The sequence below is a fragment of the Nerophis lumbriciformis genome, linkage group LG13, assembly GCF_033978685.3.
Source record: "Nerophis lumbriciformis linkage group LG13, RoL_Nlum_v2.1, whole genome shotgun sequence".
Taxonomy (NCBI): Eukaryota; Metazoa; Chordata; class Actinopteri; order Syngnathiformes; family Syngnathidae; genus Nerophis; species Nerophis lumbriciformis.
In genome coordinates, this window is record NC_084560.2 from 40,167,620 (window position 1) to 40,195,527 (window position 27,908).

A 27,908-nucleotide genomic window follows, 5' to 3' on the forward strand; every position below is an offset into this window, starting at 1 on the left:
ACCTTGAAAATAATTTTTAACCTTGAAAAAATAATTTTACCTTGAAAAATTTTTTTACCTTGAAAATCATTTTTTACCTTGAAAAAAAAAATTCACCTTGAAAAAAAAATTTTACCTTGAAATTTTTTTTTTACCTTGAAAATAATTTTTTTTCCTTGAAAATCATTTTTAACCTTGAAAAAATTTTTTTACCTTGACAAAATTTTTTTACATTGAAAATCATTTTTTACCTTGAAAATCATGTTTTAACTTAAACATTATTTTTTAAATTTTTTAAATTTTTCTTTAAATTCTTTAATTTTTTTTAATTTTTTTTAATTTTTTTTAATTTATTTTTAATTTTCTTTAATTTTTTTTAATTTTTTTTTAATTTTTTTAATTTTTTTTAATTTTTTTTTTTTTTATTTATTTTTTTTAATTTTTATTTTATTTTTTTTAATTTTTTTTAATTTTTTTTATTTTTTTTTTATTTTTTAAATGTTTTAATTTTTTTTAATTTTTTAAAATGTTTAAAAAAAAATTTTTTTATTTTTTTTTTTTAAATTAAATTTTTTTTTAATTTTTTTAATTTTTTAAATACAAAAGTTGGTTACTATAATTTTTACAGTTTGTCCTTAAAACAACATACTGTCATAACAATTTATCTTTGACTATCATTTTTGCAATATGTTTCCTAAAAAGAGCAGAATACTCCTGTTATAGTAGAAGATCTTTGATCATCATTTTACCAGTATGTTCTCTCATGTAGAGGATCATTGACACATTTTTACAGTGCTTCCCTAAAAACAGCAAAGTACTCCTGTCCATGTTTCGCAGTAGATCCTCAAAAACAGCAGAACATGTCTTTTTCCACTTTGTGTCATTCCTAAAAATGTTGCCTTTACAAAGATAACCAGAAACACAGTGTCGTAGACGACCACAACGTAGCCACATCAAGCATATGCAAACGTTTTTTTTAATATGAATACAGCATGTACCATGAAAGTCAATCAACACTAAAATGAAATAACAGACTTTTCAGTTTTACAGATATCCCGCAGTAACTTGTGCTACGGAACTGTAACAATTTGGGACATTATCGTAAATGTGCGATAAAAACAATTACGTTGGTCTTGCGTCTGGTGGGACGTATATAACGATCATTGCCTTCAACACGGGGGTAGGGGGGTTAAGTTAAAATTAAAAATAATTTTTGTCCAATCTGAAGTTACAAGCAGGTGTGAATTTGACACCGTCCATGTGTTTACCGTTTTGGTTCCCAGCTCGGACTCCGTTGTTCTGCCAGTGTCAGTTATTGTTGTCACTGCATCTGCATTTGATCGCGGAGGTGTACCTAATGAAGTGACCTGTGGGTGGAGTCGTCACTCAAAGTCGCATCCCAACAGCTCCACCCGCATTGTGATGGAGCCCTTCCAGTTTCTGGGAACAATTCGGATAAAACGGGAAAAAATGGGCGGGTAGATGAAATTCTTCACGTGCTCATTGTTGTCGTCGTTCCCGCGGAAGATCTGATTTGGGGCGAAGAATCGGAAACCCATGTAAGAATCTCACGAGGAAAGATGTTTCGAGAATGGCCTACCCTCGGCAGTTGCTCCTCGTCTTCGGAATAGTCATTCCATCGGATTCCGTCATCGCTGTACTGGAGCACGTAGAAGGTGACATACATCTCCTTCCCCAGAGACTTGGCTCCTTGCGTGATGATGCCTGTGATCTTCTTGACTTCTGGCAGCTCCACCTGAAGCCACTGCTTCATGTCTTTGTACTACAGGAACAGGAAACGGGCGCATAAAGCAGGTTTCACCGTTTGTGGTTGCAGTATTTGGACGTCCTTTACCTTCGCTTGCCACGCGTTGACGGTGCCCTGTTTGTTGAGGCGCGCATACGAGGGCAACCACTGTCCCAGGTACCAGTTGGAGGACGTGGAGCTGGCCGTGATACTTTGGTCCTCGATAAGTCCATTCTCCATCCCCAGAGGCACAGAGCAGCCTTACGACGACAACAAAGATGAATGTCGCATTCACTTCAACCTTCTTGCGTTCACGTCTTACCGTCCAGCTCGCAGCCGTAATACTCCATGCGGACGGTGGCCGCGCTGTACCACTGGAGGGGGTGGAGCCTAATGAACCGTGCGATCACAGGTGGGAAAAGGGTGTTTGTTGTCGTCTGGTAGGCCTCCTGGTTCCCAGCAAACACCTGGCGATACAACAGTTTCATGACATCACGTCTCTCCTGCAGGGTAAGTGATCAAAGTCCTTCCGACCTTCACCGGGTATCTGCTCTCGCCCTTATAGACGCTCCACCTCCTGCGGTCGTTGCTGTAGGAGATACTGTAATTGGTCACAAACTGCGAGTGGAAGAGCTGCTTGGCTCCCTGTGTGGCCACCTGGCTGATCACAACCGGCCGCTGAAAGTCCACCTGTACCCAGCAGGAAGCATAGGTAAGTAGCTTACATGACATGTAAGACACGTGGATCATTTCAGAGGTACCTGAATAAAGCTATTGTACTGGTCTGTGCTCCATGCATTGTATTTGCCTTTATTGTTCAGTCGGGCAAGGTGTGGCTCCCAGTAGCCTTCAATGATGGAGATGCGGTCATTATCTTTGTTGGTTTGCCTGCAGACATGCGGAGCAACGGTTACCTCGAGTGATGTTGGCGGTGATCTGTACGTCTTTCACACTGCCTGATTCCAGGCCCAGAGGGCGGTAGCAGTCTTGGAGAACACACACAAGAACCGTGTCACTTTCTACTAAAAGGAAACAGCATACCAGCAGACGAGTTAGTACCATTATCGAGAACTAAGAAGAGCGTCTGCATCCCCCTTTGCTGGTTGATGCCAATTTCCGTCTCCAGCTGCCATAGGCCAGGCTTAGACGGGTACATCTCTAGGGTAGCAAAGCTTCCTAGATGCAGCAAATGAGCAAGTCAGCTTTCAACTTGAAGACGCACATGCTTCGCGAGGAAAAAATGTACCAGGAAGGAGTGGAAAGACGCCATGTCTGTTGCTTGTAGCCTGCTGGTGGAGGAACGTCTGTCCGTGGAAGTGGATGCTTTGGAAGTCTTTGGGAGATCCCATGTTGATGAGGTGCCAGCGGACGAGCTGTTTGGTGTACATCCTCAGACCCTTGAGATTATGTGTGATGCCGTTGATGGCTATGAAAACATTGAAGTAGTCCATCCCGTTATTTTTTTACATTTTATGTCCAAAACAAAGGGTGGATGTGCACTGAAACACAAACTTACAATGAAACTTTAGGTCCTCTTTGACATTAGGGTCCTGATATCTCCTCCGGTTTACCCGCTGCACGATCTCGCTATTGGTCTCGTAGTACCAACTCTGCGACTCGTCAAAAGTCATGAAGAGCAGTGTGAACTCACTTGTGTCCATCATGTTGTTTAAAGTTCCCTTTGGACATACTAGTAAAGGCCCAATCAAGCCAGAGTGGATATCCTTCTCCTAAAAGAAAGTACTTGAAGTAACACCCTCCAAATGCTCTATTACTCAATGAATGCGAAGTACTCACAGGATTAACACCGGAATAGTACGTCCATGTCCGACAGTGAGGCTCATCTGGTGTATGGTCAGCTTTTCGAGGGACTTTCCAGATATACGTATAGGTGCTATTCGGTTGAACCTCATTGTCACCTTTATATGATGCCGTGGAGTTATCCTCATAGGACAGACCTTCTGTATGCTTGGTATAGGAAACCCCATTGGGGTGTAAAGAGAACGGTCGATTGGCTTTGTTTCTGAACACCACCTGCGTACAGAACGATGCATTTTTAAAAACATCGCATCATATTAGAAAAAATGTATATGCTGTTTAACTTCTTCTTACCATGATGCTTTGTCCATACTCCGCTTTGATGAGAGGCCCCAGGATACCAAGATGTTCTTCCTTCTCGCCTCGGATTTCAGGTATTCTGAAGAGCCCATCCAGGTAACCTCGGAATACCACCTTCTTGAACTTTGTGTGCCGGCTGCTTAGCTGAGATCTTTCTTGCCTCCTGTTGCAATGAATTCCAATTTAGAGTTGAATTGAAACACTATAAATGAAGTTCGAAGCTTACTTCTGTCCAGAACCACCATAGTCCCACTCAACCTCCTCTGCAGCGATGAAGTACATCTTGACATTTGGGCCTGATTGCGTGAAGTCGTCATTCTGCTGGATGTCTATATAAGGGTCTTTGTAGCTCACATACTCATATTCATTTGCTTTAATTTCATCTATATCTGAATGATGAGACTCGTCTCTCAGAACGTAAAGCTCATAGTCGCTGAAATCAGGACGCGGCACACCGATGACGATAGGCTTGTTCAACAGCTCCTCCTCTTCCGAAACTGCCTCCATTGAAACCGGCCGTGACCCTCGTGGGCTCATGAGAGGGTTTAATCCGCGAGGAGAGAATGGTAAACCATTTGTCACTAGAGGGTTATATTTTTTCTTCCTTCTTGCTTTTATGCCCAGGCCCTTAAGAGGCTTCTGTCGGAATACGACCCTCCGGATCTTTTTGGGTGCTGGGGTTGTTTGTTCCTGCACATACTTCACCATGTGGTCTGGAAGCGGAATTTGTACCTTTTGGTGAGTTCCGTCGTAGGTCCAGTTATGACTCTTTGTCTTTACAGTTGTGGTTTTAATCACCTCTGTGTGGTTTTGTTCGAGGTATATAAACACTTCCTCGCTGCTTTCCGAATCACCTAATTTCTCGAAGCTGTTCTGAAGGCCACCGGAGAGTGCTGGATTACCTGAGATCTGAGTCCCGTTGAAAAATAAAGACGTACCATTTGACTGATCTAGAAAGGTCTCCTGGGTTACATTCTTTGATGAATGGGATTGGGTTGAATTCACCTTGATATTTTTCGAGATTAAATCGTCTGGTGGGTTCAGAACTTTAGATAAGTACATCTGAGGTCCATCCTCATCAACAGTAGCTGCGTTGTCTCTTAGGACAACATCAGACAAGGTTCTGTTTTTAAGGTCCAGTCTCCTAATATGATTAACAGTTGTATTAGACGATGAATGGTTCGACTGTGTATCTGTCAGATTATACGACCCCGTGGATCCGTTTGCGTAATTTAACGATGCTATAGCGTTGTTAAGTGTTGTCTCGTCACTCTTAGAGGCAGTTTCATTATCAAAACTGGGACTATCATCTATTGTGCTTTTCGTGCTATTAGTCATCAATGTTGCATTCCTGACTTTTCCCTCTAACACATCAATGGCATCATAGTCCAGGAAAGACAAGTCCAGCTTCTCCACACTCCCCTCGAACTCTTTGAGTTTATTCGTCAGCGTTCTGAGCCCTAATTCCTTTGCAAACAACTCAGTGTAGTGATCGGTTTCCCCTGCAGCATGCGTTGACGATTGAAGCCTCTGCTTTTCCTTTTCCGCCTCCTTTTTCTTGATTTCGTCTAAGCTTAGAGGCTTCAACAAATCATACTTTTTTTCCGGCTCATCGTAGTTGTACTCGTAGTGGTGGTCACGGAAGCACTCGACATCCTGAAATTTTAAGCGCATTCCTTTAGTTGTCCCGTGGGAATTTAGCGACACCATAAGCCAAACACCTGGTAGAAAATACACACAATAAGTTGGATGGCCTCACAATATTTACAAAGATCTCTTGAAACAACTGACAGACCAATGTTTTCCATGTTCATCGTAATGGTTTCTCCTGTCATGGGATAGAGGCTGAGGATGTCCTCCTTGCGCTTGTTCAGTTCAAATGTGTGCCCGTAGGCTGTCGCTGTCTGAATGTAGTCCTGCGCCCCGACACTGGTCACATGCCACTTTGCAACATCACCATTGCAGAAGCCCAAGAGTGGCCCACTCTCGTACACGTAGCCATTTATTGCTGTTGGGAGGGTTATCACAAGCATTAGTCATTAGTAACAGTACACAGTTAAATTACCCCTTGACGTACTATGCATGACATTGGACTTGTAAAAGCCAGGGTCTGCCTTGTTGACTCGGGAAGGATCGCAAAATGCACGAATGTTGTCATCCAGGTACCAGCTCTTGTTTTCGTCAAACACAGCAAACATGGCTTGCTGCTCCTTGTCTGCTTTTACCTGTCGAATGTGACCACATCTGGATTAGATCGCTGGGCACTACATGGTTCTCGGAGAAAACCAATTAGACTGCACCTAAACCTTGAACATCTTCGGACTTTGGGTGGAAAGCGAATCCTACACATTCTCTTTTACCTGCACGTTCCTGACATTCAGCGACTGACTCTTGCAGATGAGGAGGGGTCCAATCAGACCTGAGGCGATGTCTCGCGGCGTGTCCACAGCACTGTGGTATATCCGCGTGAGACACCTGGGATCTCCCTTCAGAGGCTCATCCTCCTCCACCACCTTCCACTCGTATGTGTGTGTGTTGCCCGGTTGGACAGCGTGTGAGTGGTTGCCTGGAAACCATGCAGAAATGTTCTTATAGTTTCCAGAGTTTCCTGTTGTGAATGGAGACAAGAGGCACACTGTACCTCCTTCGGGGTAGTTCACCCCCTCCTGTGACTTTTTGATTGTCAGTCCGTGTGGATAGATGCTGTATGGCCTGGAGGCCATGTTCTTAAACACAATCTGGCAAAGGATAGTTTTAGTGTTTCAAAGAGATACTCCAAAGATGTAAAGCCAATGGTCTGTGGTCGGGTGGGGTTGGACCGGTTTGTCACCACAACCTAACCAGTTTGTATTTTGGAACGGTTCACTTGGTTCCTGACTTACTGCCGCATTGCCGGCAGTAAGTCGGACACGTTTCCAGTGAGGGTTGGACTACGCCAAGGATGCCCTTTGTCACCGATTCTGTTCATAACTTTTATCGACAGAATTTCTAGGCGCAGTCAAGGCGTTGAGGGGATCCGGTTTGGTGTCTGCAGGATTAGGTCTCTGCTTTTTGCAGATGATGTGGCCCTGATGGCTTCATCTGGCCAGGATCTTCAGCTCTCACTGGATCGGTTCGCAGCCGAGTGTGAAGCGACTGGGATGAGAATCAGCACCTCCAAGTCCGAGTCCATGGTTCTCGCCCGGAAAAGGGTGGAGTGCCATCTCCGGGTTGGGGAGGAGATCTTGCCCCAAGTGGAGGAGTTCAAGTACCTCGGAGTCTTGTTCACGAGTGAGGGAAGAGTGGATCGTGAGATCGACAGGCGGATCGGTGCGGCGTCTTCAGTAATGCGGACGCTGTATCGATCCGTTGTGGTGAAGAAGGAGCTGAGCCGGAAGGCAAAGCTCTCAATTTACCAGTCGATCTACGTTCCCATCCTCACCTATGGTCATGAGCTTTGGGTTATGACCGAAAGGACAAGATCACGGGTACAAGCGGCCGAAATGAGTTTCCTCCGCCGGGTGGCGGGGCTCTCCCTTAGAGATAGGGTGAGAAGCTCTGCCATCCGGGGGGAGCTCAAAGTAAAGCCGCTGCTCCTCCACATCGAGAGGAGCCAGATGAGGTGGTTCGGGCATCTGGTCGGGATGCCACCCGAACGCCTCCCTAGGGAGGTGTTTAGGGCACGTCCGACCAGTAGGAGGCCGCGGGGAAGACCCAGGACACGTTGGGAAGACTATATCTCCCGGCTGGCCTGGGAACGCCTCGGGGTCCCACAGGAAGTGCTGGACGAAGTGGCTGGGGAGAGGGAAGTCTGGGCTTCCCTGCTTAGGCTGCTGCCCCCGCGACTCGACCTCGGATAAGCGAAAGAAGATGGATGGATGGATGGATGACTTGGTCTGACTTCAATGATTTCTTTGCCTGATCGTCCCATAACCCACACGCCATCCCTGCTCATGTTTTTTCGGTAAGGAGTTTTATCTCACCTTGATAACGTCTCGGATTTGCGCTCTGATCACCGGGCCCAATATCCCAAGCTCACTTTTCTGCTGTTTGTTCTCTTTGCGCTCCGTGAAGGACTCGTCATTGTACAGCGTGTACACCACCTTCTTGTACTTCCTACCGATGCGTGTAGACGACTGTCTCAGGTACTGGGACTTGTAGCTCCTACAGAATAAATATCAAGAGGATTATATCCAGAGTGGATAACATTACATTTTTATCAGTTTGTTTCAGTAAAGGTTTTACTCATCAATGTGCTTCGGCATTTTAGGTGCATAGTCCCAGAAAACCTCCTCCGCTGCGATATAGTATTTCCACTCCTTGCTGTCACGTTTTTGCTGCAGGGTCATCTTCCGCCGGGGTGCTTTGAAAGCTTCACATTCCTTCACGTCCACAAAGGCGTGCATGCCCACTGTCGATGTTATCCCCGTCCGCTTCGTTAGTTAAGTGGTTCTGATACAGAGTTGAGTGTATGCGCTTACCTTCTATGTGCTTGACCACATGCGACGACAACATCCAGCGCCCGGTGTGCACCGGTACCATGCTGGCGGTGGCGGAGGAGCCGCTGATGAGGCCCAACGCTGACACCTTGTGGCCCATATGCTGCAGCACTTGCCCGTTCATGTGCACCGAGAACAGCTCGGGCTCGGAGCTCATGCCCAGCAGGTGAAGGCTGATGGAGGAATACGCACACACGCTCAAACCTGCGCAGGAAACAGAGGCCACTTCACTTTTCTTGTCCGTACGCAAGTCTTCAGAATGTCATGAATCGCTCGTGTATTTTTCACACCACAAGTCTTGATGGTAGGAATGAATAGAGAATCCTTTTGAATCGGAAAAATATCGTTTTTGAATCGAGAATCGCGTTGTATCGAAAACAAATCGATTTATAATCGAATCGTGACCCCGAGAATCGATATTGAATCGAATCGTGGGACACCCAAAGATTCGCAGCCCTAGAAAAAACGGGGCGGTATAGCTCGGTTGGTAGCGTGGCCGTGCCAGCAACTTGAGTGTTCCAGGTTCGATCCCCGCTTCCGCCATCCTAGTCACTGCCGTTGGGCAAGACATTTTACCCACCTTCACCCAGTGCCACCCACACTGGTTTAAATGTAACTTAGATATTGGGTTTCACTATGTAAAAAGCGCTTTGAGTCACCAGAGAAAAGCGCTATATAAATATAATTCACTTCACAATTCACACTTTCCTTATGAACATAATAATAATAATAATAATAGACTTTATTTGTAAAAAGCACTTTACATTGAGTCATACTTGCCAACCTTGAGACCTCCAATTTCGGGAGGTGGGGGGTGGGTGCGGGGGGCGTGGTTGGGGCGGGGGCGTGGTTGGGGGCGTGGTTAAGAGGGGAGGAGTATATTTACAGCTAGAATTCACCAAGTCAAGTATTTCATATATATATATATATATATATATATATATGTATATATATATATGTATATGTATATATATATATATATATATATATATATATATATATATATATGTATATATGTATATATATCCCCGCGACCGAATAAGCGGTAGAAAATGGATGGATGGATACATATATATATATATATATATATAAGAAATAATTGACTTTCAGTGAATTCTAATATATATATATATATATATATATATATATATATATATATATATATATATATATATATATATATATAAAAGAAATACTTGAATTTCAGTGTTCATTTATTTACACATATACACACACATAACACTCATCTACTCATTGTTGAGTTAAGGGCTGAATTGTCCATCCTTGTTCTATTCTCTGTCACTATCTTTCTAACCATGCTTAACACCCTCTCTCATTATGCATTGCTGTGTGGCACGCACAAAAGTGCTTTCATCAAATGCACTAGATGGCAGTATTGTCCTGTTTAAGAGTGTCACAACATTGCTGTTTACGGCAGACGAACTGCTTTACTCTAGACGTTCTTTATATTGTGGGAAAGCGGACTCAGGTCCGCATGGAGCTGGAGGGGGCGTGGCCTCCAGCTCCGCCTGAATTTCGGGAGATTTTCGGGAGAAAATTTGTCCCGGGAGGTTTTCGGGAGAGGCGCTGAATTTCGGGAGTCTCCCGGAAAATCCGGGAGGGTTGGCAAGTATGCATTGAGTAAACAACCTCAAAGTGCTACAGTGTATTAAAAAATAAATAAAAATAAAAATAAAAAGATAATAAATAAATAAATAAAAATAAAAACTAGAACAGCCAAATAGCTAAAATTAGTACGCATATATCTAAAAAAAAAAAAAGGCTTTTTAAAAAAGAAGGGTTTTTAAGCCTTTTTTAAAAGCATCCACAGTCTGTGGTGCCCTCAGGTGGTCAGGGAGAGCGTTCCACAGACTGGGAGCGGCGGAGCAGAAAGCCCCGTCTCCCACATAATATCGCCTTTGTTTTCAGGCTAATTTGTGTTGTCTGTCTATCTGTGTTGGCCCTGCGATGAGGTGGAGACTTGTCCAGGGTGTACACAGCCTTCCGCCCAGATGCAGCTGAAATAGGCTCCAGCACCACCCGGGACCCCGAAAGGGACAAGCGGTAGAAAATGGATGGATGGATGGATGTTACTATTGTAGCTCACATAGCCTAATGCCAATGAGCTGTGTTTGTCTACAGCAGAGAAGCCCTATTGTGTACTTTATCCACTTTTACAGGAACACTTTAAGTCTGCACTTGTCCAACGTGGTGGATGCCAAAAATCACCCGCAACAACGTAACAATAAGGAGTGCTTTTGCAGCACTAGCATTGCTATGTGAGCTACAATAGTAACATCCATCCATCCATTTTCTACCGCTTGTCCCTTTCGGGGTCGCGGGTGGTGCTGGAGCCTATCTCAGCTGCATCCGGGCGGAAGGCGGGGTACACCCTGGACAAGTCGCCACCTCATCGCAGGGCCAACACAGATAGACAGACAATACAAATTAGCCTGAAGACAAAGGCGATATTATGTGGGAGACCGGGCTTTCTGCTCCGCCGCTCCCAGTCTGTGGAACGCTCTCCCTGACCACCTGAGGGCACCACAGACTGTGGATGCTTTTAAAAAAGGCTTAAAAACTCCTCTTTTTAAAAAAGCCTTTTTTTTTTTTTTTAGATATATGCATACTAGTTTTAGCTATTTGGCTGTTCTAGTTTTTATTTTTATTTATTTATTTATTATCTTTTTATTTTTATTTTTATTTTTTTTAATACACTGTAGCACTTTGAGGTTGTTTACTCAATGTAAAGTGCTTTTTACAAATAAAGTCTATTATAATTATTATTATTATTCGTGGGTTCCCTCCGGGTACTCCGGCTTCCTCCCACCTCCAAAGACATGCACCTGGGGATAGGTTGATTGGCAAAACTAAATTGGCCCTAGTGTGTGAATGTTGTCTGTCTATCTGTGTTGGCCCTGCGATGAGATGGCGACTTGTCCAGGGTGTACCCCGCCTTCCGCCCGATTGTAGCTGAGATAGGCTCCAGCGCCTCCCGCGACCCCTAAAGGGAATAAGCGGTAGAAAATGGATGGATGGATGGATGTTCATAAGGAAAGTGTGAATTGTGAAGTGAATTATATTTATATAGCGCTTTTCTCTAGTGACTCAAAGCGCTTTTACATAGTGAAACCCAATATCTAAGTTACATTTAAACCAGTGTGGGTGGCACTGGGTGAAGGTGGGTAAAGTGTCTTGCCCAATGACACAACGGCAGAGACTCGGATGGCGGAAGCGGGGATCGAACCTGGAACCCTCAAGTTGCTGGCACGGCCACTCGACCAACCGAGCTATACCGCCCCGGCGGTATAACGCGTTTTTTCTAGGGCTGCGAATCTTTGGGTGTCCCACGATTCGATTCTTGGGGTCACGATTTGATTATAAATCGATTTGTTTTCGATACAACGCGATTCTCGATTCAAAAACGATATTTTTCCGATTCAAAAGGATTCTCTACTCATTCAATACATAGGATTTCAGCAGGATCTACCCCAGTCTGCTGACATGCAAGCAGAGTAGTAGATTTTTGTAGAAAGCTTTTATTGTCAGGACTTGGTCCTGGGTGTTTGCTTTTCCGGAATGCAACGGAAAGTTGGCTCGGGCGAGACGGGAATGTAAATACATGATTTATTTAATATATCAAAATAAAGTACAAACGAAAAGCGCGCACAGTGGCGGAGAACAAACTATGAAACCAAAAGACTATAGCATTAATAAACAAAAACTTACTTGGCTTGGACAAAAATAGTAGCATGAAGGATGGACATGAAAAACAAGTGTCAGGAATGGACAGAGCATAAATGTGAGATGTCGCCAGAAAGACAAACTGAAAACAATGAACTTAAATACTACAGACATGATTAACGAAAACAGGTGCGTGACTCAAAACGTGAAACAGGTGCGTGACGTGACAGGTGAAAACTAATGGGTTGCTATGGTGACAAACAAGAGTGCACAATGAGTCCAAATGTGAAACAGGTGAAACTAATGGGTAACCATGGAAACAAGACAAGGGAGTGAAAAGCCAGAAACTAAAGAGTCCAATAACTAAACAAAACAAAACATGATTACACAGACATGACATTTATAATTGTAAAGGACAATGTTTTATCAACTGATTGCAATAATGTAAATTTGTTTTAACTATTAAATGAACCAAAAATATGACTTATTTTACCTTTGTGAAAATATTGGACACAATACAAATCGATTTTTGAAAAATGAGAATCGATACTGAATCGCACAACATGAGAATCGCGATTTGAATTCGAATCAATTTTTTCCCACACCCCTAGTTTTTTCCCTAATGAAAGCAAGAGTTTGAGGACCTTGGCGGTTGGTGCTAATAAAGCGGCTCTAGGGCCACATATTACTGTTAGTTACAGCACCATACGTCAGAGGTCTGTTGACAGTGGTGACCGTACTGTGTAAGTCCGACTTTAGTTGGCAGCTACGATGAGGTGGCGACTTAAGGGTGTTCCCCGCCTTCTGCCCAAGTCCCGCACCCCCAAGGCCCAAAAGAGACTACCGTATTTTTCGGACTATTAGTCGCAGTTTTTTTCATAGTTTGGCCGGGGGTGCGACTTATACTCAGGAGCAACTTATGTGTGAAATGATTAACACATTAGCGTAAAATATCAAATAATATTATTTATCTCATTCACGTAAGAGACTAGACGTATAAGATTTCATGGGATTTAGCGATAAGGAGTGACAGATTGTTTGGTAAATGTATAGCATGTTCTATATCAGTGGTTCTCAACCTTTTTTCAGTGATGTACCCCCTGTGAACATTTTTTTTTAATTCAAGTACCCCCTAATCAGAGCAAAGCATTTTTGGTTGAAAAAAAAAGAGATAAAGAAGTAAAATACAGCACTATGTCATCAGTTTCTGATTTATTAAATTGTATAACAGTGCAAAATATTGCTCATTTGTAGTCATACTTGCCAACCCTCCCGGATTTTCCGGGAGACTCCCGAAATTCAGCGCCTCTCCCGAAAACCACCCGGGACAAATTTTCTCCCGAAAATCTCCCGAAATTTAGATTTAGATTTAGACAACAACATTGCTCCATGCAGACCCTCCAGGTCCGCATGGAGCAATGTTGTTGTAATTTATTGAGTTTGAGGCAATAAACAGGCGAGGGGATGAAGTACGTCTCTTTACTGTAGACTTCAGAACAGACTCACACACTTGACGTCAGGTGCGCAATACCAATTAAATCGTTGGCCAACCAAAAAGTAACCCCAGTACGCTATAGCCAACATTCACCAGGAGATGGCAACAGACACACATAGATCACTCTATTACATTCCTACCCTTTTAGAATTGTAGAAGTTACTCAAAAGAAATAAACAACCCAACCAAAAAAATGCAGCAGCTCAATTAAAAAACTGTACTTAAGCCACATTTTTTTTATTTTTTTTAGTACTGAACTCTTAACCCTCATTTGTAAACAATAACATGCTTATTATACAAACAGTATTTGTACATCTTTAACACAGATTTTTATACTGTCTTCAGAGATTCAGTTTTTTTGGTGGTACTCGAAACCTTTCTGGGTACCTGCGGATCACTGGTGGGGTTTTTGTTGTGGGTGATCTGGGTTCTGATGATGGCAACTCAGCAGCCCTTGAATCTGGTTCAATGATGAGACTAGTTTGTGTCTGACTCACTGATGGTCCTGGTGATGGAACTGAAACAGCACTGTGCAGTTGTACTGATGGCACATTTTCTGCAACTGGCGGTGACTAGATAACTGGCAGTCTCTCCATGTTTTCTCTTTTCTCGCCATGGTAACATGTGATCCACATGCACTGTGCGCTGTCTCTGTCCCTCTTGATTGGTATATATATATATATATATATATATATATATATATATATATATATATATATATATATATATATATATATATATATATATATATATATATATATACCAATCTAAGGTAATACGCAAGGACATTAACACATCCGACACATATGTAGGATTAACCGAGGGAGAATTCAAAACCAGATGGAACAATCACAAGGCTTCTTTCAGGAACAAAAACCTGCGAAATACCACAGAACTCAGCAAACACATTTGGGACCTCAAAGACAATAATGTTGAATATTCAATAACATGGCAAATTCTTGCATCCAGCACACCTTACAATAGTGGTAATAAAAGATGCAACCTATGCTTGAAAGAGAAACTGTTTATTATTTACCGTCCAGACCTGTCATCCCTCAACAAGCGCAGCGAAATTGTAACAGCATGCCGCCATAGACGGAAACACCTCCTAGGTAACACATGAGCCAATCACCACGCCCCTAGGCCAGCCTGTACCCACCCACTCTGTGCCCTATATAAACCATGGTATGCGAATGCTCCCATTAAAATCTCCTGATGATTGAGGGTACCCCCCCTCATGAAACAGGCCTGTAGAGATGAAATAGTCTTGTGATTTTTTTCCCCACACATACATATATTGCGCTCTACTACGGTATCGAGCACTATTTTTTGGATAACCTTATTAAGACATATATATATATATATATATATATATATATATATATATATATATATATATATATATATATATATATATATATATATATATATATATAAGAAAATACTTCACTTTCAGTGAATTCTAGCTATATATATATATATTTTATTTTATATATATATATATATATATATATATATATATATATATATATATACATACAGTATATATATATATATATATACTGTATATATATATACTGTATATATATATATGAAATACTTGACTTGGTGAATTCTAGCTGTAAATATACTCCTCCCCTCTTAGCCACGCCCCCAACCACGCCCCCGCCCCACCCCGACCACGCCCCCCAGCCCCCGCCCTCCACCTCCCGAAATCGGAGGTCTCAAGGTTGGCAAGTATGTTTGTAGTGGTCTTTCTTGAACTATTTGGAAAAAAAGATAGGTTTTTATTTATATTTATAAAGGATTTTTGAATCGTTGCTATTTTTAGAATATTTAAAAAAAATCTCACGTACCCCTTGGCATACCTTCAAGTACCCCCAGGGGTACGTGGACCCCAATTTGAGAACCACTGCTCTATATGTTATAGTTATTTGAATGACTCTTACCATAATATGTTACGTTAACATACCAGTTGGTTATTTATGCCTCATATAACGTACACTTATTCAGCCTGTTGTTCACTATTCTTTATTTATTAGGGCCTGCATGGCCCATTGCATAAGGACTCCCACAGGGAGTCCTTATGCAATGGGACATAAGGACCTATTGAATTTGTAAGGTTTTATTATTCTTTATTAGGGCCTGCATGGCCCATTGCATAAGGACTCCCATAGGGAGTCCTTATGCAATGGGACATAAGGACCTATTGAATTTGTAAGGTTTTATTCTTTCTTTATTATTATTATTCTTCCGCCGCCTCTTTGAGCACTAATTTGACCCACTTAACATGCTTCAAAACTCACCATATTTGACCCACACATCAGGACCTGCGAAAATTGTCTTTTAATAAAAAAACCGAACCGCAAAACTCAAAATTGCGCTCTAGCGCCCCCTAGGAAAGAAACAAACTAGACTGCCTGTAACTCCCACTAGGAAGGTCGGAAAGACATGAAACTAAATGCTCTATGTAGGTCTGACTTAGACCTAGTTCTCATAATTTTACATCCTCGGGCTAAAATCAACAGGAAGTTGGCAATTCCCCCTTCAAGACAAAAAAGTACTAAAAACAGTAACTTTTGCCTCTTTGAGCTGTAATTTGACCCCCTTAACACGCTTCAAAACTCACCAAACTGAACACACACATCAGGACTGGCAAAAATTGGGATCAAATAAAAAACCTAACCCCAAATCTCAAAATTGTGCTCTAGCGCAATTTTTTAATAAAACGCACAAAAAACTGCTCCTCGGATGAAAAAAATGACAAAACTGCCTGTAACTCCCACTGGGAAGGTTGGAGAGACATGAAACAAAAACCTCTATGTAGGTCTCACTTAGACCTACTTTTCCTTAATTAATTTCCTCGGGCAAAAATCTACAGGAAGTTGGAAATTCCCCCTTCAAGACAAAAAAAGTACTAAAAACAGTAACTTTTGCCTCTTTGAGCTGTATTTTGACCCCCTTAACATGCTTCAAAACTCACCAAACTGAACGCACACATCAGGACTGGCAAACATTGCGATCTAAAAAAAAAGACCTAACCCCAAATCTCAAAATTGCGCTCTACTGCAATTTTTTAATAAAACGCAAAAAAAACTGCTCCTCGGAAGAAAAAAATGACAAAACTGCCTGTAACTCCCACTGGGAAGGTCAAAAACCTCTATGTAGGTCTCACTTAGACCTACATTTCATAAATTGACAACCCCCAGCAAAAATCAACCGGAAGTTTGCTATTCCCCCTTCAAAACAACATTTGTGTAAAGACCGGTCACCTTCCTTCAAAATCTATCTCCTCTGAGCGCCTTTGTCGTTTAGGCTTCAAACTAACACAGGAGAGAGATTGAACCCTTGTGATTACAATGACAGAAGTGCTTTTTTTCTAACTGCTCCGGTTTGGATTTTATGACCCTTCAAAGACCCGCTGCGCTAATGCTGCTGCGCTGCTGTTTTTTTTAAGATGGCTGCTTAAAAGCAGGAAGCACCAGCATGCCCACACAATGCAGACAAGGTAGGTACACTAGACAAAAGTCTTGGGACACTTCAGACTAAAAGTAGACAAAAGTATTGGGACACTTATGACTATCACTGGACAAAAGTATTGGGACATTTAGGACTAGCACCTGCCAAATATGCGGGCCCGACCAATGCTGCTTGCAGCTTTAATTTTAAATTGCCTTTCAAATGTCTATTCTTGGTGTTGGCTTTTATCAAATACATTTCCCCCAAAATGCGACTTATACTCCAGTGCCACTTATATATGTTTTTTTCCTTCTTTATTATGCATTTTCGGCAGGTGCGACTTATACTCCAGAGCGACTTATACTCCGAAAAATACGGTAGCGGTAGAAAATGGATGGATGATATTGCAGCCATAGTTCTACCAACCTCAGTCATGGTAGTGTTCGAATGAAGCCACTCAGGGGCACTGGAGTTCCATCTTTAAGTTCCCTTCTTGTGACGTCACAACTGACTTACCAGGCAGCGCTCCCTTGGTGTATCCATTTATGGTGTAGTGGAGGTGGTGTTCTGAGTCGTCGTAGAAAGACGAGGGCTTGTGGATGCTCTTTCTTTCGTCAAAGACTCCAAAGAGGAAGACCAGCTCCTGGTTTACGCCAGACTGCTTTCCAGTCTCGTCCAAGCTGCCTGCGAGGAAGACCACAGTAAAGGACATGCTCGATGTTGTTTTCCTTGCAAGGGAGAAGTGGTCTTACCGTGCTTGCAGACCAACAAAGTGCCGACGAGGCCCGCGTTGAAGTCCTCCACCACGTTTTTGTGAGAGACGTACGAGTAGGTGAGGCAGGCGGGGTCGTCCGGTTTGGGCGAGACCTCCGGCGTCACCTCCCAGTTGTACACGTGCTCTTTGTTGGGCCTCACCACGTCGTCCTCCTTTTCTTTTTGAGACGTGTTGTCGAAGTAGTGTGCTCCTGCGACAACACACGCTGGTCAAGGTCCGATCCCTACATTGTTGTCTTAGTACAAACCCCGTTTCCATATGAGTTGGGAAATTGTGTTAGATGTAAATATAAACGGAATACAATGATTTGCAAATCCTTTTCAACTCATATTCAGTTGAATGCACTACAAAGACAACATATTTGATGTTCAAACTCATAAACTTTTTTTTTTTTTTTTTTGCAAATAATAATTAACTTAGAATTTCATGGCTGCAACACGTGCCAAAGTAGTTGGGAAAGGGCATGTTCACCACTGTGTTACATGGCCTTTCCTTTTAACAACACTCAGTAAACATTTGGGAACTAAGGAGACACATTTTTGTAAGCTTCTCAGGTGGAATTCTTTCCCATTCTTGCTTGATGTACAGCTTAAGTTGTTCAACAGTCCGGGGGTCTCCGTTGTGCTATTTTAGGCTTCATAATGCGCCACACATTTTCAATAGGAGACAGGTCTGGACTACAGGCAGGCCAGTCTAGTACCCGCACTCTTTTACTATGAAGCCACGTTGATGTAACACGTGGCTTCATAGTAATAAGCAGGGGCGTCCATGGTAACGTTGCTTGGATGGCAACATATGTTGGTCCAAAACCTGTATGTACCTTTCAGCAATAATGGTGCCTTCACAGATGTGTAAGTTACCCATGTCTTGGGCACTAATACACCCCCATACCATCACAGATGCTGGCTTTTCAACTTTGCGCCTATAACAATCCGGATGGTTCTTTTCCTCTTTGGTCCGGAGGACACGACGTCCACAGTTTCCAAAAACAATTTGAAATGTGGACTCGTCAGACCACAGAACACTTTTCCACTTTGTATCAGTCCATCTTAGATTAGCTCAAGCCCAACGAAGCCGACGGCGTTTCTGGGTGTTGTTGATAAACGGTTTTCGCCTTGCATAGGAGAGTTTTAACTTGCACTTACAGATGTAGCGACCGACTGTAGTTACTGACAGTGGGTTTCTGAAGTGTTCCTGAGCCCACGTGGTGATATCTTTTACACACTGATGTCGCTTGTTGATGCAGTACAGCCTGAGGGATCGAAGGTCACGGGCTTAGCTGCTTACGTGCAGTGATTTCTCCAGATTCTCTGAACCCTTTGATGATATTACGGACCGTAGATGGTGAAATCCCTAAATTCCTTGCAATAGCTGGTTGAGAAAGGTTTTTCTTAAACTGTTCAACAATTTGCTCACGCATTTGTTGACAAAGTGGTGACCCTCGCCGCATCCTTGTTTGTGAATGACTGAGCATTTCATGGAAGCTGCTTTTATACCCAATCATGGCACCCACCTGTTCCCAATTAGCCTGCACACCTGTGGGATGTTCCAAATAAGTGTTTGATGAGCATTCCTCAACTTTATCAGTATTTATTGCCACCTTTCCCAACTTCTTTGTCATGTGTTGCTGGCATCAAATTCTAAAGTTAATGATTATTTGCAAAAAAAAAAATGTTTATCAGTTTGAACATCAAATATGTTGTCTTTGTAGCATATTTATTGTATTCCGTTTATATTTACATCCAACACAATTTCCCAACTCATATGAAAACGGGGTTTGTAGAATGGTACTTCGTTTTTTTTATTTAGAGATGTCCCAATACAACTTTTTCCACTTCTGATACCGACATTGGTGCCTTGAGTATTAGCCGTAATTGATCAGATACGATATCAGCAAAAATCTTACTTATTATTACAATATTTTGTGGTGTGAAATGTTAGAAAAGTACAGCCAGAGAACGATGGTGGGTATGAAAAACACTAACTTTTTATCATCAACTGTGTGGAATAGACTCACACTGTCTCTAAGTCAGTGGTTCTTAACCTGGGTTCGATAGAACCCTAGGGGTTCGGTGAGTCGGGCTCAGGGGTTCGGCGGAGGGCGAGACACACCCGACTCATCGTGTAAATACAAACTTCTCCCTATCGGCGTATTACGGATACGGCAACAGCAGAAGTCAGACTGATTTGCAGGTGTGTAATTTGTTGTGAGTTTATGCACTGTGTTGGTTTTGTTCTTTGAACAAGGTGATGTTCATGCACGGTTCATTTTGTGCACCAGTAATAAAACATGGTAACACTTTAGTATGGGGAACATATTCACCATTAATTAGTTGCTTATTAACATGCAAATTAGTAACATATTGGCTCTTAACTAGTCATTATTAAGTACTTATTAATGCCTTATTCTGCATGGCCTTATTATAACCCTAACCTTCTAACCCTGGCCCTAACCCTCTAACCCTAACCCTAACCAAATAACTCTAGATTAAGTCTTTGTTACTTGGAATATGTTCCCCATACTAAAGTGTTACCAAAAACATATAACTTGGTCTTGAATTTGAAAAAAAACATTTTATTTTACACTAAAGAAGGGTTCGGTGAATGCGCATATGAAACTGCTGGGGTTCGGTACCTCAAACAAGGCTAAGAACCACTGCTCTAAGTTGAAGTAGAGTGGTGATTGTTTTTTGGCGAAAGCTAGCTGCCCCATAATTCATTAAATTAAGCTCATGACGCAGTAAGTTGAATGATGTGGACACGTTTGTTACTGGATTTTTTCGAATGCCCTTTTGTACGGTATGTGTAACTAAAAATATTTGATACTTGTTTTGACAAATGTGCTGTTTTACGCTGCAATATTGTTGAATTAAGGACACTTGTTACTAGGGGTGTAACGGTACACAAAAAATTCGGTTCGGTACTGTCGGAGGCAGATATTTACATATATCCGAATTTTAGTGTTACTTATTTTCTTTCATAGTCATATTTGAAAACAGCTTGTGTTTTCCATTTATTCTCTTTCTGTTTCTCTGCAAGTAAACTGTGTGTGTTAACCTTGAAATCTTTGGAATGTGTTTTGACTAGCATTTGTTTTGACTAGAGAGAGGAGAGAGGGTTTTGGGGTCGGGAAGACAGACCATTTTGGCGGCGCGATAGAATGTTCTATGCTGGACTGGTCTCAAATGTATATCTGCAAAGCTTTGCAAATATATTACAAAATACCTATTCCGTCCGTCTCTGGTGGTTTTTCAACTCAGCTTTAAGTGTCGTAAAAAGCTTGGGAGCGACTTGTGACTTGAATTCCCTGGGAGGAACAACTGGTCCAATTCATTAAGTTAAGCTCATGACGCAGTAAGTTGAATGATGTGGACACGTTTGTTACTGGATTTTTTTCGAATGCCCTTTTGTACGGTATGTGTAACTAAAAATATTTGATTGTTTTGACAAATGTGCTGTTTTACGCTGCAATATTGTTAAATTAAGGACACTTGTTACTAGGGGTGTAACGGTACACAAAAAATTTGGTTCGGTACATACCTTGGTTTAGCGGTCACGGTTCGGTTCATTTTTGGTACAGTAAGAAAACAACAAAACATACATTTTGGGGTTATTTATTTACCAAATTTGCAAAATCTTCCACCAAAAATATTTTTCTTAGTGGAATATTTGATGTGAAGTAATGGGAACCTTGGATAGGTCAATAATTCATAATAACATTGATTTTGATTCAATATTATGTTTTGAGCAATGACAGTTTGAAAGAAAAAAAACCCAGCTTTGTTTTATTAGTCAACATTGCAACTTTTTCTAAATTACATTTAACCTTTACGCTTTTTTATTTCACTTTTCTTATGTTTTTGTTTATTTTAATAGTATTTTTAGAATGTGCCGTGGGCCTTTAAAACATTAGCTGTGGGCCGCAAATGGCCTCCGGGGGCACACTTTTGACACCCCTGCTATAGATAATAAAAAATGAAATGTGATAAATCTATGGATAAAAAGCAGAGCCTGGCGACGCATGCGCGTTTATCATAACTCTCTCTCTCTCTCTCTGTCTCTGCCCCTCCCTCACCAATGCTGCTGTGTGCACAATTTGTCTTGTTTTTAACCCCTTCTTAACCCTGAACGTACATTGAAAATACACACAACTCTAACTCAAAATGCCGGACATTTGAGGCATTTAAGAAACTCCGCCCTGACAGCTCCGCAAAAGTGAAAAGAGGACGTATGGTCAGTCTATCGTAGCCCGTTAACTGCTAGCATGCCGTGTGTTGTGCCTCGGTGTGCATTGTTTACACAACGTGCGTTACGCTACTTAATATGTCCGTGTGGAAACTCGTTCGGTACACCTCCGCACCGAACCGGAACCCGGTTCAATACAAATACACGTACCGTTACACCCCTACTTGTTACGTATCTCTAGCTTGTGTGCTATTGTGTGCTTAGCTGTTGTGTAGCTGCTAGCTCCTAATAGCCTATAGCCTAACATGTTTACCTTTTGCAAATGATTTCACTAAAACAGAAGAGAAGTTTTTTATTGGAGGACATTTAGATGTTAACTGGCTGTCCAGCTTTGCACAAGTAAACGCGCTCTATCGCGGCTTATATCGCAGATTTTAGATACAAGCCGATTTGCAGTAAATAAGTGCACTTGTCTAAGGCTCCCTCGTGGCGTTGGACTTCAGTACGGTGTAGTTTAGTCGTCTCCCTGCGCTGGTTAATATTTTAAAAGAAGACAAACAACATTGTTTGTGGTGCTGATCAGGCTGACGCGCACACACACACACACACACACACACACACACACACACACACACACACACACACACACACACACACACACACACACACACACACACACACACACACACACACGTGGGAGGTGGCGGAACCTAACATGAACTCACCCTCAGACTGCTTCCCGTATGCGATGCCGTGTGGGTGGAGGCTGCACGGTTGTGTAGCCATGTTTCTGAAAGTGACGACAATGGTGTCGCCCTCCTCGCCTCTCAAAGTCGGTCCAAGTAGACCTGCAGGCATTGGAAAAACTAACATGGCCGGACGGAACATAACTCACTACTGTCCCCCCCCCACCCACCCACCCCCACCCCCAGTGGAATTGTTGTTGACTCAGCAGAAAAAAAAAGTAGTCCTGAAAATTAGGTATCACCCTTTGGTGCTACCATACTTGCCAACCTTGAGACCTCCAAATTCGGGAGATTTTTTTTTTGGGGGGGGGGGGGTAAATTTCACTGAAATTTAAGTATTTCTTATATATATATATATATATATATATATATATATATATATATATATATATGTATATATATATATATATATATATATATATATATATATATATATATATATATACATACATATAAATAAAATAAATACTTGAATTTCAGTGTTCATTTATGATTAATTGATTGATTAATTGAAACTTTTATTAGTAGATTGCACAGTACAGTACATATTCCGTACAATTGACCACTAAATGGTAAAACCCCAATAAGTTTTTCAACTTGTTTAAGTCGGGGTCCAGGTAAATCAATTCATGGTAAATTTTATAATTTTTAAGTCATGTTTATTTATACATTTACACACATAACACTCCTCTCTACTTATTGTTGTATTTGAAAGTGCAATGCTTTGCAGCCAGTAGCACAGCCTTTGAAGGAGCATAGGTATGGGCAGTGTAATATTCTGGGTTGGAGTCAATAACCAGGCGAGGTGACGAAGTTACGTCTCTTTACTTCATACTTCAGAACCGACTCCCACACTTGCCGTCAGGGTGTGCAATACAACGTAAACCGTTGGCCAACCAAAAAGTAACCACAGAACACTATACGGTATAGTGTTCTGTGGTTACTTTTTGGTTGGCCAAGCGGACGTGACGACAGGCTGTCCTCACTCAGGTCCGCACCGACCTGGAGGGGGCGTGCCTTAAGTCCGGCTGGAAATCGGGAGAAATTGGGGAGAATGGTTGTCCCGGGAGATTTTCAGGAGAGGCACTGAAATTCGGGAGGGTTGGCAAACATGGGTGCTACTCATAGAAATATGTGGAATGCTCCTCATTTGTAACCCCCTGGAGAGTTACTGTATATTTTTATTTTCCAAACTTTCTACGTTTTTTTTTTAATCTTGGTCACCGTATGCCCATGAAGAATTTTTTTACCAAAATGTTCTGAAAAATTACATTTCGAAAGCCAAACACATATTACGGGATGCAAATTGTATTTTTTGTAATGGCAATAAAATACCACTAGATGACAGTATTGCTGTGCCGTGAGTAGTTTTACCTACACAGTGTCACACCACGGTGAGGGATGTCTTGTCTTGGTTTTTTTCTGTCTTGTGATTTGCATGTTTTAGTTTGAAAAGTAACTCTCCTCTCGTTTCAGGTCACTTGCCCTTCCTTTTGTGTCATCAGTCTGACGTCATCCCTGTTCCCTGATTGTTTCCACCTGTTCCCTATTACCCTCATGTGTTTTATAAGCCCACTCCTCCCTTTGTTCTGTGCCAGATTGTCTCGTTTATTCGTGCTCTCTAGCTTCCATGCCTTGCCTCGTCTCTTGCTTATGAGCCTTGATCCTGAATTCCTTCTTGCTATTTTGAGTTTTCCTTTCTTCCTCCTCAGCTCAGTTATTTAGTTTATTCAGCCGAAGTGGTGAGTCATCAGTTATTTTTCATTCTTTCCGCAAATTTTTGAGTGACAATTTTTGTTATACTTTATTGGATTAGATAGTGTAGAATTTTTAATAGCTGTTGTTTCTTCCTCCTGTTGGAGCGTTTTTTTGTTAATACATTTTATAGCATATACGGCGCCAATTATAGTTCGTCTTTGCTTTTGTGTTTTCCTCCGTTCGGCGTGATTTTCGGTTGTTCCTATTTTTTGGAACCTTTTTCGCCGATTAGTTTTTTGGTTAATATAGATATTGTAATTCCTTGACTTTGGAGGTGAAAGGAAGCTGTCAAAATAAAAGCCTGTCAAAGTTCCCTACTCTGCATCTGAGTCCTATCCTTTTTACCAAGCCTGACACACAGTGGTCAAAGTACATTATCTTAATTCCAATGTATATATTTTTGTATTCAATTTTATTTATTTATTTATTTTTTTAAATTTATATTTATATATTTTGTTTTATTTTGTGTCGTTGTACAGTGGTTAAAAAATTTTTTTTTTTAAATTGTATTTAGTTTATTATTGCAATTGTTAACTTTGTGCATTCTAATAATAATGTTAAACATTGCCTTGAATAAAAGCAACAGTTTTATTATTTAAATATTTCTATTTTTATGGTATTACATACAATAAATAAATGCATAAAGATACAAAGTCAATTATACACAGGAAACCCTTATTAATTGTTGTTAATTGGTTCTGGGTCTGACCGTGGTAAACCAATTTTTGCAAAGTAGGAATTATAAATCTAATATTTTCATAGCTAGAGCATAAAAAAATGATCTGCGAACTTCTAAATATATTTTTTTAACATTATGGGAGCCTTCTAGACTTGAAATAATACTCATGTAATCCAATATAATATTGCTGCCTGATGCTGAGCCAATCAGTGGCCACGACACTGAACAGCACGCTCTGAGTGGTTTGGTCTCATCCAGTGGCCAATGATAACAATAATAATAGATTTGATCTGTACAGTACTGTAGTCTTTAAAATGTTTGTTCATTTAGGCATTTATATGCTTGGAAATGCTTCATTTGGGCCAAAAATACGTAGAATTTAAAAAAAACAAAAACAAACAACAATAAATGTTGAAGTGAAATATGAATTATTTAGTATTACCACTATTAATATGCTTTAAGATACTTAGCCTCGGAAAACATGAGTATGAAATAGGAAATGCCAAAGAAAGAACAAAATAGAGGACTTAACGAGTTATATATAAATAGCAGATTCTGATTGGATGCTCGGGATTACTGTCATGATTTTCAGTTTTAAAAATGATGCTATTGTCTGAACACAGCGATGATTTGGAATGGAAATATACACCGTTATTTTCCAAGAAAGAGTCTGCAGACGCTGAAGAAGACATGTTTACCTAACCAGGGTGGATGAATCTTTGCCCGTGTGAAGTCTTTCTCGTACTCCCGGAAAACCACTTTCTTGTACGGGGGCAAAAATCTGAAGAGAGAGTGTATAAGAAAAAGACATAAATACAATTTTAAAAAAGGGCCGATATATATATATATATATATATATATATATATATATATATATATATATATATATATATATATATATATATATATATATATATATATATATATATATATACAGTACAGGCCAAACGTTTGGACACACCTTCTCATTCAATGCGTTTTCTTTATTTTCATGACTATTTACATTGTAGATTGTCACATCAAAACTATGAATGAACACATGTGGAGTTATGTACTTAACCAAAAAAAGTTTAAATAACTGAAAACATGTTTTATATTCTAGTTTCTTCAAAATAGCCACACTTTGCTCTGATTACTGCTTTGCACACTCTTGGCATTCTCTCCATGAGCTTCAAGAGGTAGTCATCTGAAATGATTTTCACTTCACAGGTGTCATAGTTTTGATTAGAGATGTCCGATAATGGCTTTTTTGCCGATATCCGATCTTCCGATATTGTCCAACTCTCAATTACCGATTCCGATATATACAGTCGTGGAATTAACACATTATTATGCCTAATTTTGTTGTGATGCCCCGCTTGATGCATTAAACAATGTAACAAGGTTTTCCAAAATAAATCAACTCAAGTTATGGAAAAAAATGCCAACATGGCACTGCCATATTTATTATTGAAGTCACAAAGTGCATTATTTTTTTTTTAACATGGCTCAAAACAGCAGCTTGGAATTTGGGACATGCTCTCCCTGAGAGAGCATGAGGAGGTTGAGGTGGGCGGGGTTGGGGGGGTGTTGAGGTTAGTGCTGCAAGGGGTTCTGGGTATTTGTTCTGTTGTGTTTATGTTGTGTTACGGTGCGGATGTTCTCCCGAAATGGGTTTGTCATTCTTGTTTGGTGTGGGTTCACAGTGTGGCGCATATTTGTAACAGTGTTAAAGTTGTTTATACGGCCACCCTCAGTGTGACTTGTATGGCTGTTGACCAAGTATGGATTGCATTCACTTGTGTGTGTGAAAAGCCGTAGATATTATGTGATTGGACCGGCACGCAAAGGCAGTGCCTTTAAGGTTTATTGGCGCTCTGTACTTCTCCCTACGTCCGTGTACACAGCGGCGTTTTAAAAAGTCATACATTTTACTTTTTGAAACCGATAGCGTTAATTTCCGATATTACATTTCAAAGCATTTATCGGCTGATAATATCGTCAGTCCGATATTATCGGACATCCCTAGTTTTGATGCATTCAGTGACAATCTACAATATAAATAGTCATGAAAATAAAGAAAACACATTGAAATGAGAAGGTGTGTCCAAACTTTTGGCCTGTACTGTATACATATATATATATATATATATATATATATATATATATATATATATATATATATATATATATATATATATACTGAGAAATAAAAACCCATGCTATCGTCATGTTATATCAACATAAGATATGGTAACACTAACAGTGTCACACAATAAAGAACAGAGTGTATTGTTTTCATCCATCATTATACGATGCTAAACTACACTTTTTCCAACAGTTAGAGTATTAAAAAATAACGCCAGACACCAAATATTTTGTATTTAATTACTTTTATACAACAAATAATCCAATTTTTTGTTATCTTATTTTTCCAAAATGTTGCACATTCTCCTGATTAAATGATGTAGCTGTGGTTCCTTGTCTGTGATAAAAAGGCCACATGATGAATGTTACAATTTGCACACTTACCCATGCATGTCATTGCCCTGGTAGTTCCAGTCTATCTCCACAGCAGCTATGTAGTAGTGTCTCTTTCTGCCTTGGTGCGTTTGGTTGTTGGCTCCCACGTGGACGGAGGCCAGAAGCAGAAAGAGAAGAAGCAGGGTAGCAGCGTGGAGACTCAGCTCTCCAGGCCGGGCACAGAGTCTCATATCTTAGTCCGATGTGCCCAGAGTGAGCGTCCGTCCTGTTCCAGAAGTGTTCCAGCTTGTGGTTTGTGTGAGACACGAGAGTCCACTGTGAGCTTTATCTCTCACTGATGAC

General features: G+C 41.0%; 1 protein-coding gene across 2 annotated transcripts; it reads right to left on the minus strand.

Annotated features, from left to right (window-relative positions):
- Nucleotides 1–934: 934 nt before the first annotated feature.
- f5 (coagulation factor V) lies at nucleotides 935–27,878 on the minus strand. Of its 2 annotated transcripts, XM_061970805.2 has the most exons (25): nucleotides 27,615–27,878; nucleotides 25,802–25,884; nucleotides 22,646–22,768; nucleotides 17,713–17,925; nucleotides 17,477–17,644; nucleotides 8,305–8,526; nucleotides 8,069–8,234; nucleotides 7,807–7,987; nucleotides 6,486–6,582; nucleotides 6,205–6,410; nucleotides 5,922–6,069; nucleotides 5,640–5,852; nucleotides 4,071–5,565; nucleotides 3,839–4,007; nucleotides 3,524–3,760; nucleotides 3,243–3,456; nucleotides 2,973–3,152; nucleotides 2,786–2,902; nucleotides 2,641–2,712; nucleotides 2,488–2,573; nucleotides 2,261–2,416; nucleotides 2,049–2,193; nucleotides 1,835–1,986; nucleotides 1,580–1,762; nucleotides 935–1,508 (listed from the first exon to the last, which is right to left on the minus strand). In XM_061970805.2, exons 1-25 carry the CDS (start codon nucleotides 27,794–27,796, stop codon nucleotides 1,362–1,364), a joined length of 5,355 nt encoding a protein of 1,784 aa, XP_061826789.2. In that variant the 5' UTR covers nucleotides 27,797–27,878; the 3' UTR covers nucleotides 935–1,361. The 2 variants fall into 2 exon arrangements, with proteins under 2 accessions (XP_061826789.2, XP_061826788.2); XM_061970804.2 differs by having other exon boundaries at nucleotides 6,205–6,582.
- Nucleotides 27,879–27,908: the final 30 nt, after the last annotated feature.